The 20,498-nt window shown below is 46.7% G+C and overlaps 2 protein-coding genes across 3 annotated transcripts; one reads left to right on the top strand and one right to left on the bottom strand.

The window, feature by feature from the left end:
- Positions 1 to 117: 117 nt before the first annotated feature.
- On the top strand, positions 118 to 3,527 carry kics2 (KICSTOR subunit 2). The gene is made up of 3 exons (XM_003972725.3): positions 118 to 626; positions 894 to 1,182; positions 1,470 to 3,527. The coding sequence occupies exons 1-3, from the start codon at positions 395 to 397 to the stop codon at positions 2,287 to 2,289; spliced, it is 1,341 nt and encodes a 446-aa protein (XP_003972774.1). The 5' UTR covers positions 118 to 394; the 3' UTR covers positions 2,290 to 3,527.
- A 182-nt stretch (positions 3,528 to 3,709) lies between these two features.
- On the bottom strand, positions 3,710 to 20,111 carry LOC101066822 (SLIT-ROBO Rho GTPase-activating protein 1-like). 2 transcript variants are annotated; one of them, XM_003972724.2, is made up of 23 exons: positions 19,478 to 20,111; positions 15,369 to 15,564; positions 14,796 to 14,850; positions 14,608 to 14,715; positions 12,955 to 13,017; positions 12,399 to 12,596; positions 12,182 to 12,310; positions 11,485 to 11,706; positions 11,230 to 11,331; positions 9,768 to 9,965; positions 9,485 to 9,569; positions 9,376 to 9,403; positions 9,227 to 9,260; positions 9,032 to 9,092; positions 8,884 to 8,961; positions 8,667 to 8,801; positions 8,321 to 8,426; positions 7,342 to 7,566; positions 6,828 to 6,907; positions 6,286 to 6,466; positions 5,819 to 5,950; positions 5,345 to 5,687; positions 3,710 to 5,100 (listed from the first exon to the last, which is right to left on the bottom strand). In XM_003972724.2, the coding sequence occupies exons 1-23, from the start codon at positions 19,542 to 19,544 to the stop codon at positions 4,651 to 4,653; spliced, it is 3,276 nt and encodes a 1,091-aa protein (XP_003972773.2). In that variant the 5' UTR covers positions 19,545 to 20,111; the 3' UTR covers positions 3,710 to 4,650. The 2 variants fall into 2 exon arrangements, with proteins under 2 accessions (XP_003972773.2, XP_029681445.1); XM_029825585.1 differs by having other exon boundaries at positions 5,810 to 5,950; positions 19,478 to 20,108.
- Between the last annotated feature and the right edge of the window lie 387 nt (positions 20,112 to 20,498).

Below are 20,498 nucleotides of genomic sequence, written 5' to 3'. Positions count from 1 at the left end.
GCTTTTTTTAAGAAAGTTTTTATTGTACACATCAGCAAATTTTACAAGGATTTTTATTTACCCCTTTGCTTTACATGTTTAATTTTTCTAGTTAATTTTGGCACTCGTGACTCTCCGTAGTATTTACAGCATCACAGCCAATATGGCGGCGATCAGTTACGGTTATTAACCGCATAGATCCATATTATTTGATAATACCGTTTTAAAATAATATTTGCACTTGTGAGATTACGTTTTAAAAGAATGTACGCAGACCTAAAAGTCACTAAGTGGTTTATATTCTGTTCGAAGAATGATCGTTTCTTACCGAGACGTTAGCCTTCTGCGCTGCTAACACGGTCACACGGACCGCTGTCCCGATCAGCGGCTCCGTTTGTCTTCGGCCGTGTGAACAATGACGGACATGGAGGAGCTCCGGCCCGTTCCCCGAGAGCGCGCAATCCTGGAGAGCTTTTTCACGCAGCTCGGCATGTTTTCTTTCGACCGAGCAAAAGACTACGTGGAGAAGGAAAAGGACAACAGCAAGAGCGCCGGAGCGATCTGGGCCGCGCTGCTGGCCGCGCTCGCTCACCTGGCTGCCGCGGAGAAGGTGTACCACAACATGACATTCCTTGGCCAAAAACTGGGTATAAAGCAGCACAAAATTAGCAATAATAATGCAGTTGTGAAGACCTTTTCACGCTTCAAAAGGACATGTAACTTTTGTAAGGAGTTGATTAATTGCAGGTATGCATGCAATAAATGTTGGACTATTATAGATACCAAGTATTATATCGTTATGGACAAGAATGAAAAATAATCAATCCTTATCTTGGCAGTCCCAAAGACGTACTCAATTCCAACACCAGAGTTCGCTGTTGCCAAGTTTTAAATGGTTTTCCTCTTCCCTGCAGGAGGTCAGTCTTTTTTTAGCCGAAAAGACTCCATCCGCACCATCTACACCTCTCTTTACAACGAGCTGCGGAAAGTGGTGACAATGGGCCGCAACAGCCAACCAAGCTCCGTCTCCTACCTGGAGGACCTGCTGTCCCACTTGTCGGAACAGCTCTGCCATTTCATCCAGGCGCGCATGGAGATGGCTGACCTGTACGAGAAGATGCACTCACTCGGCAACCAGAAGAGCATCAACTCAGAGGAGCTGCTCACCACACTGGAGGCAGTCCTGCACAAGTATAGCACCAAGTGGGTGTGGCGGCCTCGGTGGCCATTTTCAAATCTTTTATATGTTAGAATTTTCTCTAAATGTTAACTTTATTATATTAGGATTTTGACAATTTAAGCACAGAAACCTGCATCACTCAATGTCATGCAGTGGTTACTATTTTTATGGTATTTTAGACAATTGAGGGGGGAAAAAAGCAGGGTTGTGTTTAAAAGCGCACTTTTCATATTTTCATTTTACTCTCATGTTAAAATGTAACAGCTTTTAGATTGAGTAGCAATGAACCGCTTCGGCTTCACTTCTTCAGGTTCCACCACCCCATCCTGGGTCGGACGGAGGAGGGATTCCAGACTGAGGTGGACGTGGTGACTCAGTTGCTGCGCTGTCAGGCTCAGGTGTCGGAGTGGAGCTTCCTGCCCGCACTGCTCAGCCTGCACGGCGCCAATTCCAAGCTGAGCACCTGGGGTCAGTTGTTCCAGCGGCAAAAAGAGACCCGCAAAAATCTGTTTGGGGGCCAATCCCAGAAGGCTGTGCAGCCACCGCACCTGTACGTGTGGCTTCAGCGCCTCCAGGCTGCACTCCTTGCCAAGTTCAGTTTCTACTTCCACGAAGCCCTGAGCCGGCAGACGGCCCCGGCTGACATGAAGGCCTCGACTGCCCGCACTACGCCAGACTACCATGGAAAGATCTGCTCGTTCATCCGCAGGCACGATGCCAGCAACGTATCGCTGGTGTTTGACAACCGCGGCTCGGAGAGCTTCCAGGGCCACGGCTACCACCACCCGCACTCTTACCGTGAAGCACCCAAAGGCGTGGAACAGTTTCCCGCCGTGGTGTCTTTGCCGTCAGGTGAACGTCCGCTCACACACTGGCCCAACGTCATCATGATGATGGGCGACCGTGCCGCTGAGCTGAACACGCTGGAGAAGGTGGTGCACTTCTATGATGATAAGGTCCAGAGCACATACTACCTGAGTCGGCCCGAGCCGCACTTCACGCTGGTGGTTATCTTCGATGGCAGGAAGTCAGAAAAGGACCTGCAGATCACCTCTTTCCTGCAGGAGATTTGTGGCTCGCTGCGGAACTCCAAACCCTTCAGTACCCTGAAGCCGGGATCTAAGGGATGAAATCTTGATGTTTAAAAAAAAATCTAACTTCTACTTCTTCCTAAAATTTGGGGTTGTGGTCCAATCAGCAGTGAGACCAAAGGACTTTTCTGAGGACGTCATAATGGTTTTTGGACTTTTAATTTCATCTTTAACAATTATTTTAATCATTAACATTGCTTCCTGGTTTTAGGTTGCCATTTGATTTTTTTAAAAATTAATCTTACTTTTATGTCCTGCCTCATTTCCTACACAATAAATGACAGTACAGTACAGTATAAGATTAGCTTTTTGTTCCTTGATTTTCAGTCACTGATTTGTGATTTCTGACCTAAATCAAAGTGAGCACTTTGACAAAAACAATCCAAATGGGAAAAAAATAAATAAATAAACGCAGGACAAAAAATCAAAAGAAGTGTTAACAGCTAATGACCTGGATGCTAATTTATTCAGATTTATTTATAATATAAATACAACACATTGATACAATTCATTTGGCTATATGAGCTCATCTTCAGGAAGCTCCAGTTGGAAATACAGCAACATGAACAGACAAAAAAAAAATCATCTTATTATTCAAAGAAATACTTCCCTTTGAGTTCAAATGCACCAATGTCATGATGCTACATGCCCATTACATGATCCTATACATCAAGGTGCAATGTCACAATGAGAAAAATGGTAAGATTTCTGTCCAGCTAACAAAGACTTCAGGATTATTTCATTCATAGTGCTGCTGCTCTTCAACCAGGACATGCGTGAGTGGCTCCACTACTCCCCCTTAAAACGGACAAGGATTAAAAAAAAAGGCACTTTCACCTAAACACACACTCATGAGCACACACGCGCGCACACACACACACACAGTTACCAGCCTGGTTTGAGGCCACATTCAGTGTGCTATTCAAGTGTTTGTTTTAGGGGGCGTCTCACGCAAGAGCCCCACCCTGTTAGCTTATTGTGAATTTATTTAACCACTAGTGACTTAACAAGCAGGTAAACTAGTACCACACACGCGTGCACACACGCACAAACACACACACACAGAAAAGTGTCAAGTTTTTTGCACTCCCCAACCTGCACTTGTGTGTGCACATGTAGGCAAGCATGAATTATCAATAATCTATCACTACACTGGTGCTTTTGCATTTATGAGCAAGCAGGACTGACAATGCATGCACGCACACACGCACACACACGCACATTTAACAATCAATATTTAACATTCCCAATAGTTTAAAGAATAAACTGACATCACATGAAATTAAAATGGCTGAATATGTTGCTAAATCCAGAATGAATCTAAATTTGGTGCAGGAACTTTGGGCAAGCCCTTCGAGTACTCAATAGTTAGCTTAGCTTCAGCTTCGATTTTTTATGGACTAATTCACTTATATTGTCTGTTTTTTTTTCTTATCGATGATATTTCCTGGATTATTAGATCAATATTTCATCCAGATCACAAAAACTCATGAATGAATCAGGACAAGATTTAAAAGATTGGTAAAAGTGATGCTAATCGTTACAGGTGAAATAGGTCCAAATGAAGACTGGGACAGGTTCTTAAGGTTAATCCTTAGGTTATTCACAGACGAGTTGTTGTTTGTTGTTGTATGTTTGAAATTAAAACATTTCAAATATTCACAATTGATATTTACAGGTATATTAATATCTTTCACACACACACGCACACACAGACACACAAGCCCACCCACCCTCATCCCAGAAAAGAGGTCCTGTTTAAGCCCCACCCATTTCACCCTGTTCATAGTCCCTCCCATCCCCCTTTGAAAAAACACAAAATGGCTGTTTAAAAAGTTGAGTGCGTTGCCACAGCAACCCATCGAACATTCAATAGATGGCAGAACAGTCGTTAAATACTGGAAACATTCATTAAATAGCTGGATGTTGTTCAACACAAAGTGAGTTTTGGCATCACCAAAGACCTCAAGAGGCTTTTGTGGTTTCAAGGTGTAGTGAGTTTTTGTTTGTTTTAGCAGCTGGGAAAAAAACGAATATAAATAAAATCACTCCAAAAGTCATCCCGAATAGTCTCAAGAGGGGATACAGCAGCCAACATTCACGTCACTAAAAACTACATCTTTAGCGGAGTTGAACTTGTCCCCGCGCTTCATTTTTAGCTAACCTTTGATAAATGCTTCGATACATGGAGAAATTAACTCCTACACACCAAGAGAGTAAACACCAACCTGACGACACAGAAATACCATGGCATATCATATATTATGTTATTACTACATTGAATCTTTCCTCCTATCCTCAAGGGGATTAAAACATTTCGCTGTACCCTGATCTCCTCTTCTTGCCCGGTTTTGGCCTGGGTTGGCCTGATTCGGCCGTTCCCTTCCGGCCTGGTTTGGCTCACATGGTGCAGGATTTGTCCAGTGGCGGTGGGAGGGGAGGGGTGCTGCTCTTGGGAGGGACGACAGGTTTGGGCCTGAGTGCCGGGGGCCGCAGCGGAGCCACGATGCGATTGGTGGTGGCGGCCACTGGCTTGAAGGAGCCCAGGGTGTCAGGGGAAGGATTGGCTGGTCTGGGAGGTCCAGGTGGAGGCCCTGGGAGGGGGCTCATGGGGCTCATAGGGCTCAGGGGGCTCGGTGTGCCAGGAGTGCCAGGTGTGCCGGGCGTGCCGGGGGTTCCTGGAGTGCTGGGGGTGCTGTGGGGGCTTGGTGATTCTGAGGAGCAGGTGGTGATGGGACCATTTTTTACCTGGTCCAGAGTGTCGAGAACCACGTCTGGAGCTGGCCGGCAGCCCTGCCGCTCCAGCTGCCTCAGTTCTCCCAGAGCCACGGTCACTGTCTCCTCAATGTCCTGCAGGGCCAGAGACCACCGTCTTTACGACACGTTTACATCTCTCTGACCGAGACATGAATTATTCCTCTCAGAGGAAATGTCAGTTAATGTTTCACACTTAAGATTTAACAGTCACACGAGGTGACAACACAGTCACCATGGTAATCTTGCTTCAGCCAGAACTCTGAATGAGTTCCGCAGCTCAGGTCTAAAGGAATGTCACATATGCCAAGGAAGGTGATTGGACAGGCCTGTTTCTTACCTGAGCCAGCGTGTCAGCGTCCAGCATTCTGGACCGATGGGATTCACCAAAGCCGTGCTGCCCACTGCTCGAGCGCCTGATGGGCGTGTCCTCCGGCCTCCGCAGTGATTCGTGCCGACTCACGGTCATGGTCACTGCGGCCGCTGAGCGGCGTCGGCGCTCCGGACTGTCGAGGGGCGGGGTCAAACCTTGACCCCTTCCCAACAGCAGCTCTCTGGGACTAAAGTGACCTGTCACCGGAGGGGAACTTCGCTCCATCACACCCCCGTTGCCATGGCAGTGACTGTCATTCGAGCGGCCAAGGGGGCGGCGGAACAAGCCATCAGTCCGCTTCCTCCTGTGGCTGTAAACAGGAAGTAGAAAGACTAGTGTCAGGTTTACTGTGATTAATGAGGAGTTAATCAGACTAAACCAAAAAAGTTGTTTTCAGGCTGGATGCTCTGGAGATAATAAAAAGTGTCTTACATGACAGACCTGTTATAGGTCTCTGGGGGTCTGATGTCAGTGGGGGAGCTCAGTTCGCTCCTGGACCTCTTATCGTCAGTACTGCTGCTTCCTCCGTCACTGTCGGCTTTCTGACTGAGCGTGTCTGACATGGCGTCGGCCCTAAACACGCCAACAGACCCTCAATCAGGACAAAAGTCACTCTGAGACAACTGAAGCCGCGACGGCTGTCAAACACCAATTTACTGATCAATATCCTGCCACTAGAGGCCCTCCGCTCAGTACGGCTGGTAATAAACTGGCTCTTCAAATCAGTCCACAACAAATCCTCTCATCAATCACCACAGCTCCCCAGTGGATCCGCCTGGCCACAGTCTGATATTCAATCACTTCGCTGCTGTATGACATATTTAAATCATCTAATTTGAGACATTTGTAGTTTTGTTCTGTAGAACTGGGACACACATACTGTCAGTAACAAGAGTCCGTGTACTCGCCTGTCCTTCACCACGATGTACTGATGCGGCACCAGGCCGTGGTTGCCATTGTGACGCCCCTCCCACCAGTCATGTGACGCGCGCTGGTAGAGCTGCAGCGACGCTCCCTTCTTGAAGGACAGCTCACGGCCCGACCGGCCCACATAGTCAAATCTTGCCACTGCCTCTACCGCCTCACCCTCTGTTGGAGAGAGATGAGGGGGAGGGGGCGCGGGGCAGATGAGAGAGAGAGAGAGAGAGAGAGAGAGAGAGAGAGAGAGAGAGAGAGAGAGAGAGAGAGAGAGAGAGAGAGAGAGAGAGAGAGAGAGAGAGAGAGAGTTCAACCTGAACCTGTCAATCAGCTTTGCTCCTCCCACAGCTCAACCAATCACATGATGGTGCGGGATATTTTCGAGAAATTGCACAGAAGGGATATGGGTGGTGTGGAGAAGGGCGGGATGGACGGTGGAGATGTCTCCATGGTTGCTGTTGCCGTAGCAACGCCTCTCCGCCAAGGATTGGAGTGTGGGCGATTGTGTGAAGGTCAGGCGGGTCACACATACCCTCATCGCTGGTCTGGGTCTCTGTGCCGCCATCGGGCTCGGCTTCCTCCAACGCCCCAGGCTCGCTGAACGGACTCTCGCTGTGGAAGGAATGACAGGAGGGTGGAGGAAGAATGCATCAGAATGCAGTCCATTCATCAAGGAAACAAAGGGACGAGTCGGGAGGGGTGATAGCGCAGATGGAGACAACGCTGCCAATCACAGTCTGAGGTCATGTGACTACCAGGACATACAGTTACCATTAGCTGCCCATTAGCTGCTCATTAGCATTAACTTTATGTAATATTTATAACATTCAATTTCCTCAAATTAATGATTATATAGAAGGTCCATACCAGAAAAGGTCTTGAATGAAGACAAATTGTCAACTACTGGTGTAAACCCAACAGAAAAAAAACATTCATTTCTTGTTAACTAATAATTTTAAGTTTATGACCCATCTCGATTAAAAGTGGAAAAAATCCTATTATTTGGATGAAAGTCATGACATAAAAATGTGCATGTCCGGTCTCACCAGTACTGGTCTCCAGTCATGCACTTCTCATAAACAGGCCCCGGCAGCTCCTTCGTGTCTGGGAAGATGTTGTCATGGTTCAGGATGACCGTCTTGATGACCTCGTTCACATGGGCCTGACACGCCACCTGGTCGAGCGTCTCTGGCGTGGGCAGGAGGGTGGGGCCGAACACGATGGCCAGGTTCCCAGCATCCATCATGTTCTCGTCGCTGTACTGTGAGAGACTGGGGGGAGGACAGCGTCAGCACAACTGCGAGTGAGCTGGGCTCAGGTTCAAGTCAGGTTTAAACAACAGCAGATGCCGGCCGTACAAATGCGAAGAAGAAAAACATACTGTATATGTGATGTAAGCTATACAGTAGTTGAGTTGGAGCTTTTTGGAATGCGTAGGTGGAAACAAGTCTCCTAGGAGATGAGTTTGAATTTGATTCCATTTATTATTATTTACATGGAATCTCTTATTATCCCTGGATGTCCTATAGAACCCCAGAGCCTGACCCAGAGCAGTAAAATGTTTCACAGGAAGAAGCCTTGTGCATGGCCATACAAGTAAAGAAGTGGAGCTAAAAGCGATCCCTGCAGAACTCCATATTAAATGTATTGTAATAAAGGAATGAAGTTCCTGAGGGTTGGACGATGGTGATATTATGAGGTGTAGTCTGTACTTAACAATGTTTTCTTCACAGAGGAGATTATGTATGTAAAGAAAACCTTAATTTAATGATGTCTTTATTTGTGCCTTCATTCATGCTTTTTTCTAGGAGGAGGAGCTTTATATAAACGCCATTGATCTGGTAACAGATTCTGCTGCTACATCAAGAGCAGCTCCCTCAGTCTGTCTGAGAGGCTGTGCGTATGAATCCAGCAGCATTTTAAGTGCTCACTTCACCTCGAGAGCAGCTGTAAAACTGCGTTATGTGACAACATAGCGATGGACGCGATGATTGATGGCGAGGGAGTCCTCTGATGCTGACTCACTGGTTGAGGAAGGCGAACAGGTAGCGCATCACCACCAGAGTTGCCCTGGGGACGCCCAGCAGGATTTTGCGGATACACTGCGCCCTCTCGTACATGTTCTCGATCCCTGTGGCAGCGGCGAGAAAAAGAAGAGCAGCTGGTTTCATATTTCAGCTGTGAGGAAGGAGTCCCAGACTAAAAACAAAGAGAGCGAGATGCCCCCACGGTAACGATATAAACATTAGCAGTCAGGAATTATTGCTTCAAGTATAACAAATTAAAAAGTAGAGATAGACAGTAGAGGAAGCCAGGACTGTAGCAAAGGTGGAGGTCAGATACATTAACAGACACCATCACAGGTACTTACGGACACAGGAAATGAGGTCATTGAAGCGTTCTTTTGGAAACAGAGGGTTCTCCAATCCTCTGAAGTAAAGCTTCAACACTCCGGCCACTGAGTTGATGTCCTGGTTGCTCTCCTCATCAATCAGTGGGTCATTACCTTAAATGGAACAAAGCAGAATAAGCCACGTCCCCACCCGCCCCGATTAGTTGGTCATGTGACCTTCAGGTGGCTGGCTCACCTCTCTCAAAGGAGTTCTTGATGTCGTTGACCTCCACCTGCGATCCGGACACCCTGAAAATACCCTGGTGCTGAAGACCTGGGGAGAAAAGATTCATATTATGAATACAGGCGTTTATCTCCACGTAAATCTGAACGCTGAAACTCACCGTGTAAGTTGATGTAGCGGATGCAGCTCTCCACCAGCAATGGTATGGCTTTGGTTGAATCCTGTAATCACACAAATACAGCCGAGTTCTGCTTCTGCAACCACATTTTTGAGGCGAAACTTTTCGCTGCAACACGTCTGACTCTCAGGTTTGGAGCCGTGAGAGTGACAAAAATAGTCAGGAGATGAAATCTACCTGGTGCTTGCTGTGGGAGTTCTTCCGCCCACGGCTGAAATGAGCACAGAGACGAGAGAGTTACGGCGCAAATTGAGGTGGCGAGAGGTGAGGAAACACTTGTTATTAAAGTGGGGATGAAAAACAGGCGGAGCAAGGTGAAATCATACCTGGTAGTCAGCAGCTCAGCCTTATATCCTGGGAGAGAACAAGAAAGAGGGTAAAGATAAGAACGGCCTTTGTAATCAGGCGTAAAGCACAAAATGTCGTCTATCTCACCCTCGGCTAGCGCTTTCTTCAGGATGTCATGTTTGGCCTGAAGTTTGGAAATGAGATTACTGCCTTCGAGATACTCGCTAAATTTCTGAGGAGCAACAATGCAAAAACAGACGGCGAGTCAGTCCGACAGGGGGCGCTTGTACAAAGCGGTCAAAATCACGACGTTCGTGTCATTGAAATCAGCTCAAGTATGTTTGATAGTTCGATTTTGATGACATCACAAGTGGGTGTGTTTATGTCTGCAGGCCACACCCATCTGCCGGCTCGTGTCAACGTTTCTCACATTGAAGTAGAAAAGCTCCGTCTCCTGCTGATTGGCTCGTCTCTTGGCGAGACTTGGCTTGTTCAAGTAACCGTCGGAAACACTGGACTTGACCGACTCGGAGGAGGGACTGTGGGTGAAGCTCTGTGAGACGTCGCAGTCGTCCAACACCGTCATGTCCTGCAGGGTGGTTAGGGTGGCGCCCCAGGTCTTCTTCACCTGCAGGTGAGACAGGAAGCAGACGGGTGAAATGGTTTCTCCACATTAAACAAGGGTTGAAGTCGAAACTTTAAAAAAATGAACCAGTCAATAAATTTCGTTAGTGTGTGATGCTGCCTGGATCATTATAACTTCTTCAACAATGAATTTAGAGTGCGGGCTGCACTTGTGTGTGTGTGTGTGTGTGTGTGTGTACAGAAGCTGCTGAGACACGCAGCTCATGGATCTATGGCCCTTCAGCATGTTTCTGCCCTTCAGGTCAGTTACAGATGCCCTCTGTGCACGCTGCAAGACGAGCACAGGTTGCAGTGGAGGCGCCGTTAGATGAAACCCATTTATTTTTAGAGTCTACATCTGCTGCATTATCACCCCATTAAAACAGCATAAATTAGCATCATTTACAGGAAAGTTTGTGAGTGTCAGAAAAACATTGGAGGCTTTTGGAGACTGTGGTGAACCAGTTTTGTTTTTAAACTCACTGGAAATATACATAAGTGGATGAATCATCTGCACCCCTACTAGCATGATGAACTTTTTTTTTAACCTTTTCGTATGCGTGAATCATTTTTTTAAACCAGTGACTCTAGCTTGAATGTGATTGGATGCAAATTCATTCAGTGCAAAATAACTCATTCCTGATTAGCTTAAAATAGCATGAAATAATAATAGACAACAACAGAAAGTAGAACAGGTCTGTGATTTTAAGTGCAAACAGGAAGTCCACCATTAGAAACATGCCGTATCACGTCGAACAGTCCACCGTGGGCTACAGAAAAAGTGTCTCCACATGCAGTGCAGTGCACTTTATGCACATGATTGTCCATTCTTTCCAGCCACATGATCCTTTTCCTGCTCAAACCTGTATTTTTGTAGCCATGTTATTTTTTTCCTCTGCGGTGTAGTTAGGTTACTGATCAAAGGCAAACTGAAGGCAAACGATATCTTTTTCACAGCACCTGGACCAACAAAATGAGCCAGATTCTCTATCATCCTACATGTGTGTGTGTATGTGTGTGTGAGTGTGCTGTCAGCTCATTGGTGAAAGGGCAATATGGGATGAAGCAGTGAAGCAGCCAATAAAACAAGTCCTTGCAAAAGGTTCCATTCACAAAGCTCTGAATACAAAAATTCATTATAATTGATTCAAAGTTAGACTGGAATCATTTTGCTCTCAATTCCAAATCTCACATAAAAGTGAATTTTTGTTTGCTAGCACAGTTTAGCTACATTATCGTGAACATTTTCGTGTTTTATCTTGTCTAACCTCTTCGTTCTCAATCTTGAGAGATGCCAGTCGGGTCTGGAGCTGAGTGAGGCGGAGGCTGAGCTCAGCCTGGACCTGCTGCTGGGAGCTAATCTGGGTCACCTGACAGCAAGTAGAGGAAAACAAGATGATAATTAATAACAGTCTAACATTTATAAATGTCCAGACGCACTCAATCCCTTTTGAAAGGCACAAAAACAGTTTAAATGAAATGAAGTAAAAGGTCACAGAAAAAGCGTCTGCATTGACACTGACCGCATCGCCCATGTGGGCCTGGAAGCCGAAGCGCTGTGGTGGACAAAAGGCAGTGGGATAGAGGCCCAGGAGACGCTGCCTGTCTCGGGCTGGGTCCAGGCCCTCCACAGCCCCCTCCAGCACCTCCAGACCCGCCCTCCTGGAGGCTTCAAGGCTCAGCTCGGCTGATAGGTAGGTCCTCAGAGCTCGGCTCAGACTGGAGTGGTACCCTAAGTCACAGCACTGACATGAAGGGTTAAACTTCAGTTATTAAGCATCATTTCCACAGGTGCAGTTTTTATTCCTCATGGCTAAATACCTACAAGCATCTTCTGCTGGGTGTTGTTTCTCAAACTGTTTTTTATTAAATTTATGACCAGAACAACACGTTTGCACTCTCTTTCCCTATAACACTGTCATTTTTAAGCCCCCTGACTGCTGCTGAAGTGCACTCTGGGAGTTGTAGTTTACCACCCGTAATAAAAGCTCATAAGTGTTATGAGTCCTGAAACGTCACCGGTGGGAATTGATTGTTCAGTGGCTGTAATTTCACAACAGTTTAGCACCAAAAGTTGCAGCCAGAAGTGATAATTGCTCATCTGGGACCCTCGCTGTTTTCTTCACTTCACACTCACCATTACGCCCGATTTTATTTAAGTTGGGGCTTTCTGTGGCTTTTTTTCCCCTTTTAAACGTGACTCCCAAGAGCGCTACTCACGTCAATGATATCGGGCAGGTCATGGATGTAGTACTTGAAGACGGAGGCATTGGTGGCCTCCAGGGTCAGCAGATACTCGTTCCTGGCTTTAAGAGTCTTCAGTTTGTTCTCCGAGTACTTTGCTTTTCTCTGAAAAAACAGACAAAGAAAGGTGAAATCGTTATTCTATTCTGATTCTGTTGGAAGTCGATCAGAAGTGTCCAAATCTTTCCCATACCTTCTCCCTCATCTTCTCCATCTTGCGGGCAGCATTGCGTCTCTGGTGGCGCTCCTCTATCCGCAGGCTGAAGACGGGCTCCCCGCCTCCTCCTACCCCAGACACGCCCTTCACCCGCTCCTCCTGACGCTCCGCCTCCCTCAGCTTGGTTTCGGCGCTGATGGTTTCCGCGTGATACATGTGATATGTCTTCATCACCTGTGCAGAAAACGCCAGAGAATTTGATTTGCACTTGTACTCCTCCGCGTTTCATCTCTAATCTGGTTTTCAGGGTTTTGGAGCAGAAGCTTTTAAGATGTTTTGGAGACAATGTCCTCATCTGCGGCTTTTAAAGACCTAAAAATAAACCACTGACGCTCCTGCAGAATAAAACCGTCTTTAACTATGAGGCAGGGGAGATGATGATGGTGTCTCTGAGTTGTTGCTTGTCCCAGTTTTTGTGTGGTTACACTTTAGAATTCCTTCTGAACAAGCAGAAAACTCATTAACCTCAGAGTTCATGTGTTCATGGTGTCTGCAGACATTTAATGTTTCCGCCTGTTTTCAGTTGGTTTACCGTGTAAAGCTCGTTCAGGAGCTTCATTAGATCCTCCTGAAGCTGACAGATGATCTCTTTACTCTGCAGGAAAAAGAGAGAAAGGAATAGTTGTATCAAAGATGGTTAAAATCACGTGAACATTTTTGCAAAGCTAAAGCTAAAGCCAAAGCTAATACAGTATTTAATGTGAAAATGTTCGAATGTAACTTAATAAAACAACAATGGGAAAGTTCTTCCTGCCCTGTCCAACATCTAAAGCGGGGACTGTCGGCCATCTGCGTGTCCCTGTGTGAACGTCAGGCAGAAGTGCAGCTCCAATTCCCTCAGCTTCATCATTATTTAAGGACAGATACTTTAAATAAAAGAGTCACGCACTGGTTAAGAGACATCCATCATAAATAAATGACCGCATACAAACAAATGAATCATAAATGTGGGAAAAAAAAGTCTCGGCTTCCTGCTCAATCTGTGGCTCATGCATTAAACAGCCCCTCCAGTTCAGGGCAGAAGTTATGTGGCACCACGCTGCCACATTAATATTACATTATGCTAAATGACTGCGTAATCCCTGGATGGATGATTCTCGTTCCCATGACACCCGGATCAGCTGAGTCTGTCGCCGTGGCCGCGGGGCCATCAGCCCAAGCTGTGGCTCTCTTCCTGGCATCCCTCCTCAGCTCTCTGATGTGATGGAGGTCTCACTGTTTATAGCTTCTGGCAGCCGCTGCACTTTAGTTAGCATGAATAAAAGACGAGCCAGAAGAGAGATTAATAATGAAGACAGCGAGCTGAAGCTGGAGGCGGGCAGGGGTCCGTGTGTGTGTGTGTGTTTAATTTGCTAAACTCTGAGAGACTCCTACAAACCTCAGAGGGACACTGACTTTGCTTTTCATTAGAATAAAGTCTTGTACTTACAGGAAGCAGGACGGATATTTACTGTTGACATGTTTCGGCTGCGTTTACAGCGGTTACAGATCAGAACATGCAGAGTCAAACCAGGCACATGAATAAATATGCAGTTATGGAAAAGAGGCAAAATGCATTAATTAATCCTTAATTGGTTCCGCATATGAATAATAGACAGAAAGCTCTGGTCATGTGACTGACAGCCCTGTGGCCCCCATGACAGCAACCACCCAATGGATGTGGATGAGCTGCTCCTCTTCAGGGAGGGCCGATAATGTCCTTTACAATGAAAACAGGATGACAGACTGGTTGGTTTCTCTTTTGAAACCAAACATAAAATCAGTAAAATACTATTTGCTGCTCAGACACACAGACAGAACCTGATCGATGACTGATGAGTCGCTGCAAAGGTCATTTTAAGCCCATCCTCAGAATTCCTGCCATGGACTCTTTTGTTCAGCTCTTTTAGCCGATTTCCGTCATTTACCTGAAATATTGGCTGCAGAACTATAACTTGTAACGACGTCTTCGTGATAGCCTGGCTGCGCGGGTTAATTCTCCCGCTTATCTGTGATTAATCCCAACTGCAGCTTTCACATATTAACGACTCTATTTTTCTTGGTAGGGAAGGAAATTACAGGACTTTTATCTCTTTCATGCAGCCAGAGAACATTTAAAGCAAAACAGGACAGAGGAGGAGGACAGAACCAGACTAGGACCATTAAGATGTTAATGAGCAGGCGGGACCGAAGAGACACCCCTCACCCTCTTCAGCAGGCGCGCCGAGTCCTCACTGATGTGCGTGAGGCGGCTGATGACGTTGTTCAGGTAAAGGTCGCTGAGCGTGGCGTGGTCTTTACTCTCCCTCCTCACCTGGAGAGAAACCGATGAAGATCAGCTTTTTTTTACACCCCTCACTTCAGAAGAAGAACTCGAGGAACCAAACGACTGACCTGGTTTAACAGCAGGTACCAGCAGTTGACAGGAGAGAGAAGGTTCTGATCCTTCCTGGAGGAAAAGAGAGGAAAACCTTGATGAGGGGTGTTTTATTAGCCAGGTTCAGTCCTGACATTTACACGTTTAATCACAAAAACCTGATTCAAATATCCTGATAAATTGGCCTTCAAAGTTAAATTCATTTCACATGCAGCGAATTTACAAAGTTCAAGCGTTAAACATAAATGCGCCTGAAATTTAACCGGTGAAAGTGATGTACCGCCACAAAAAAGCACATAAAGAAAGGCTGGCGCAGCAGGAGGCACAGAAGGACGTCACCATGACAACCGATCTGATTCCTCTGCACCTCACATGTAGATTCTTAGTGACATGTGACTGATATTTTATACCTCATTATTGGATCCTAAATCAGAAAAAATAGAATATTTCCCACATAACTAGTACCATAAATGAACTCACACGCACTCATATGTATGAACACACCCACACACACACACACGCACACGCACACACACACCCACACACACACCCACACACACACACACACACACACAGACACAAAACCCTACTTGTATTGCTGATGGTCTTTCGTGCTCCGTGTTTTGGCCATGAACCTCTCGGCGAGCTTCTCCAGGTTCCTGGAATATTCGGTTTCAATCTCGGACTTCTTCCTGAAGAAGTCCTGCAGGTCCTGAAGCAGCTGGACTCGCATCTCCGTCTGCTGCTCCAGACACCGCTGCTGCTCCACCAACTGGGTCCGCACATCTACACAAGAGGAGGCCCAGAATCAAGATGGAGACCTGGAGGGTGGCTGTTCCATCAGAGACGGTTTAAACAACTAAATCATCTAAAACGCCATCGGACCTTCTTAGAATCTCGTCTTCTCAGTATTATTTGCTCACTGACAATTTGAAGGAAATTAATTTCTCAGCAACACAACCATATGATCCTAAAAATTGCATTTGCCTCGTTAATTGGCACCAAGTTGATGGGGCGTTTATTTCTAATAGCTTAATGTGCTAATCAATTAAATTAGCTGATTGTTTAGCGCCCCTCCTCTTCATTCTCCCCTCACTCCCTCTTTTTAATCCCTTATAATTCCTAATGAAGACTGTCCATTTTCTCAGAGGAGTCACCTTGGACCACATCCCTAGCCTGTATCACAAACACACAAACACACACACACACACACACACACAGTCCTACAGTCAGCATGGTGATGCCTGACTGCATGCTTCACTGGTTGTGCTGTTTCAGAGCAGATCTATCTGCAGCAGGAGGGAGAGTGAGGATAGAATACACAATAAGCCTGCCTCTCTCTCCTTCCTTCCCTCATACACACAGACTAACACACAAATACACGCACACCGATCCCTGGGGGACCCTATCCACTCCACTACCTGTTGTCTTGGCAACCACACACTGTGGGTAAACCATATGAGGACGAAGGTGAAGAAAAGAGCTTTGCTACACGTGTGTGCGCTTTCACACACACACACACGAGCACGCGCACATGCTCTATAGATCTCACAGCTCCATGAAAGTCCATGTCAGTTTGTGTGTATCGATTCTTCCTGTCGTTAGCTGGCTAATTTAAAATGGCTGCCAGCTCATCTTGAGCTGCAATACTTTCATACAGAAGAATGTTTGAACTTCAGTCATGAGTCGCCGTGGCTAAAAATGCTGGATCCCAATTGGCTGCTGGACAACTGGACTATGGTTCTGCGGCTGAACTGGTAGCTGATTCAGGTGTCGTTATTTCGCTAATGACTTTTAGCTAATGAAATTTTATGCTCAACATTATAGGATGCTTCAATCAATAACAGATATGTAAAAAAAAAATCACTAACACAGAAAACACAGTCTTCAAACCCTAAAAAAAGCTAAAGAGGATTTCTTACATCCTTTTTTTAGGAGGGAGAGCTCTGGTGGTGGCCACAAGGGGGCAGTCGACTAGAGCGGCCTTTGATTGTTGCGATAAGTGCTGTAAAAGTATATTTTATCACTAAAATGTACAAAGTGATGTGAGACTCTTTATATAAAGGTTCGTCAGAAATTACAACTCTTTGATGATGGATTTCTATCCGATCTCCATTTTTAACTTCACAATACATAATTGAAATTGTCACTTGGAGCCCTGGGTGGAAAATCTCAAACATTTTAATAACACGTATAAAACATTTTACTGATAAAGAACACAAACACAACAGACTTTGGGAGGTGGTATGAACAGAATTTATCTGCTCAAATAAGAAGCGAGTAGCTTAATTGGCGTATTTCCACTCAGACTGTCTCAGATTGTCTGTGGGACGTGATAAAGATCTTTGATATGGGGGAAGAGGGTGGGGGGGATTCACCGAGGGGGCCAGATTTGATCAGCGAACCTCCGCTGCTCAGATGGCTGAATGTGAAAAGATCCTCCGCACGTTGAGCGTTTGATGTCAGGAGGCGTCTGCTCAGGAAGCCCGCGTGTCCTCGGAACAACCTCGGAGACGAGACTCTTTAATCCAGTTACAGCACGAGGGAGACGGCACGATGAAGATCCAGCACTCATTCACGTTCTTTTCTGTCGAGGAAACTCTTAAGATGAAAAATCTGCTCTAGGTTTTTTATTTTGCCCGTCGTAACGTTTAATTTTGCAACGAGAGTTGCACTGAAACTAAAGACTGAATGAAGTTCAGCTCAGATCAGCAACATTTTCTTTACGTGTTTTAAGCATAAAAATGCAGAATGCACCAACATATATGATGGTTCAAGTCCTTCCATTGGACAACCTACAAGCGATGACGTAATGGGGCGGAGCCAGTTCACCACCCGCAGACTCAGGATCAGCTTCAGACTGACAGTAAATTTCAGGAAGGGTTAAATTAATGAATTAAAGACCTCACATTTGTTCGGTATTCATGAGGTTTAAAAGGAAACAAAATCTGGTTTCCTTCCTTCCTGTTGCGTCTCTAAACTGCTGCTGACGAATCCATTCATTTTTCCCTCTGGGATGATTCATCCATTCACACATTGCCGCACGTTTATGGCGAGGAAGCTTTAGCTGGGCGATGCCATGGGAACGACGCCTCCTTTTCACCATGACGGCCAGGTTTGAGGATATGAATGCTTACTTCCGGCGTGTGAGGTCATCAGTCACCTGAGCAGCGGGAAGCGTCTCCTCTCGACGCCCCTCCTTTCGCTTTTCTCCCCATTTGCATTTTCTCATTAAACCGACCCTCGTCTCCTTCACAGAGAGGAGGTGTGACTGATCCTCCCATGTTAGCAGCGCGCTCAGTGAGCGCCGCACGCCAAAATACGTGCCGTCAGCAGTGTGCATAATCTCCCAAGCTACCATCAGATCCACCTCACTCCGGCGTAACAGCCCCCAACACCACCGCCGCGGACTGGGAGGCAGCAGCCACCTCCTGTGTATACATTCACATGCTGCCTCATCCAGCCAATCAGGAGCCAGAACAAGGAGGCAGACTTTAGAGGCACATAGTTACAGATGTACAGGAGGTGGGGGGGGGGGGGGGGGGGGGGGCGGTCAAACGGGGAGGGGGGCCCTATCGGAGGGGTCATTTCATCACAGGGCATTCCTGAGCGTGTGCAGCCAGGGCACCACAGCAAGGGCCACACACACACACACACACACACACACACACACACACAAAGTGATTTCCAGTAAATTCATGAAGAAGACTGTTTTACAACTGTGGCGAACGACAAAGGAGAAATATATTTCAATAGACACACATCCATCTCTGCGTGAGTGTGTGTGTGTGCGTGTATGTGTGTGTTACTCTTACACACGTCTCTCCTTCCTAATTGCTCAGAATTGAGATTATCATGGGGGGTTTGTGATAGAAATTCAAAGTCACATGACTGTAGAAGCTGAGGAAGACAAACACGGATGGCGACGGCGATGGCGTGGGCGTCGATGGCGAGTGAATGTGTGAGGAGCCATGTGGCGGCAAGAGGAGGGCTGAGTCCTGCGTTTGTGGGTAAAGGTCAGACATTTTGAACCTCGCAGGTGAGGAGATCCACAGCATCGCCGGTCCAGGACTGGTCGCCAAAGGTCATTTGACTTTAACTGTCGCCGTCCCACAGAGTGGCGGAGACGATGGTAACCATGGTGCCAGGGGGCGGAAGAGGAGGAGGAGGAAAGGAGTCATGGCAACCACAATTTCAGGGATGAGTTTGCCATCATCACCTTAAGCATATCCCCAGATTAGCAACACCATCTCTAGAGTCATCTATGAAGATCCCAGACGCGTGCGCGCGCACGTGCACACACACACACACAGTCTCAGAGGAATACCAATGGAAAGATTCACAGACGTGGACAAACTGGTCTCGGGTCTGAGAGTGAAGACCACACCATCTGAACAGAGGAAGGTGCTCTGCAGAAAAAAACGCACGCACGCGCGCGCAGACACACACATACATGCACCCTTCTCCCCCTCCTCCCCCCTCAGGCGCCATGCAGCACTCAGGATGAACCCAGAAATCCTGACGTCTCCCAGTGAGGTGTCAGAGCAGATACACACGCTCAGTCCAGTGTGTGAGTGCAAAACGTGCTACCAGACAGGTGCGCGCGTGCGACCGTGTGCGTTCGTGCTCTTCACGCGCGTGCACAGGTGAGGAATGGTGGGTGTGACCGTGTCATTAAGAATAAAAACCATCAGCTTACCTTTAACCTGACTCTCGTATTCGGCCAGAATTTCTTTGTCTTTTTTGCTTTTGTTTAAGTTTGACATGTCGCTGCGATGCAGGTGATGAAGAGCAGGTGAGAAGAGGAGGATGAAGGTGAAGACGGGAAAAAGGATCCAGGTTACTTCCCTCCGTTCGCGCCGCCCGAGGCTTCACCCGCAAACATTCCCTTTAGATCCATTCAGTGCCGCAGCAGCAGCTAGCAGTGGCCCCGCACCTCCACGCTGAGGAGCAGGAGGAGTAGAGGGAGGAGGAGGAAGAGGGAGGGAGGGGAGGAGACGCGCGTGGAAAATCACGCACGCTCAGAGTGAGAGATTAGCCACGCGTGACCGCTGCCTGCATCAGCCACCCCGATAATAAAAGTAATCAGATTTCCATAAAGACAATTTGATTCTTCTGGCGCAACTCGTACGTGCACAGACGCGCGCATGCACGCTGACGCACCGGTCTGCAGGGAGGGATGAGCGGGCACACGCCCAATAGGTACAGACGGACCACACACGCGCCCGCGCAGAAACGATCTGTGCTCTTATCTTCACCCCGACATCACCTTTTCACGCGTGCAGCCACGCACACGCACGCGCAGTGCGCTCAAACGGAAGGCGTGAAGCCAATACTAATATTGAAAAATTAAAAGCCGGTGAGGAAATGGGTGTGTGCGGCCTGATGGCGGGATTCCAGCCGAGAGTGACGGCTGGGGTGACCAATTAGAATCCTGGAAATAAGAATCAATGAATTAAGAACGAAACAGAACAACTACATTTAAAAAATAGAACGAGGCTACGAATTTAAAACAATGTGATTCTATACAAAGCTATTTTAAAAGTCTTTCAAGCACCCGATTATTGAGTACTGATTTATCAGTCAGAGCAACAATTCTTGTTAAACCATTTTCGGAAAACATGTTATTTCCCGACCCTTTATTTGTTTTCAATTGAAATTTGGTGTATTTGTTTAAAAAAACAAAAAGAAAACAAACGTAGTTAAAACACTATATTTAA

This window comes from Takifugu rubripes, chromosome 18 (assembly GCF_901000725.2).
Source record: "Takifugu rubripes chromosome 18, fTakRub1.2, whole genome shotgun sequence".
Taxonomy (NCBI): domain Eukaryota; kingdom Metazoa; phylum Chordata; class Actinopteri; order Tetraodontiformes; family Tetraodontidae; genus Takifugu; species Takifugu rubripes.
The sequence above is the reverse complement of the archived record's forward strand: the minus strand, read 5'-3'. Positions and strand labels throughout refer to the sequence as shown.

Bases quoted from the DNA above. Each gene is read 5' to 3' on its own strand.
- kics2 (XM_003972725.3), top strand. From the start codon at position 395: ATGACGGACATGGAGGAGCTCCGGCCCGTTCCCCGAGAGCGCGCAATC. The intron at 627-893 runs GTATAAAGCAGC...TCTTCCCTGCAG, and splicing joins ATTCCTTGGCCAAAAACTGG to GAGGTCAGTCTTTTTTTAGC. The intron at 1,183-1,469 runs GTGGGTGTGGCG...TCACTTCTTCAG, and splicing joins CTGCACAAGTATAGCACCAA to GTTCCACCACCCCATCCTGG.
- LOC101066822 (XM_029825585.1), bottom strand. From the start codon at position 19,544: ATGTCAAACTTAAACAAAAGCAAAAAAGACAAAGAAATTCTGGCCGAA. The intron at 11,332-11,484 runs GTCAGTGTCAAT...ACTTGCTGTCAG, and splicing joins AGGCCCACATGGGCGATGCG to GTGACCCAGATTAGCTCCCA. The intron at 5,688-5,809 runs GTAAGACACTTT...TCCTGTTTACAG, and splicing joins ACCTATAACAGGTCTGTCAT to CCACAGGAGGAAGCGGACTG.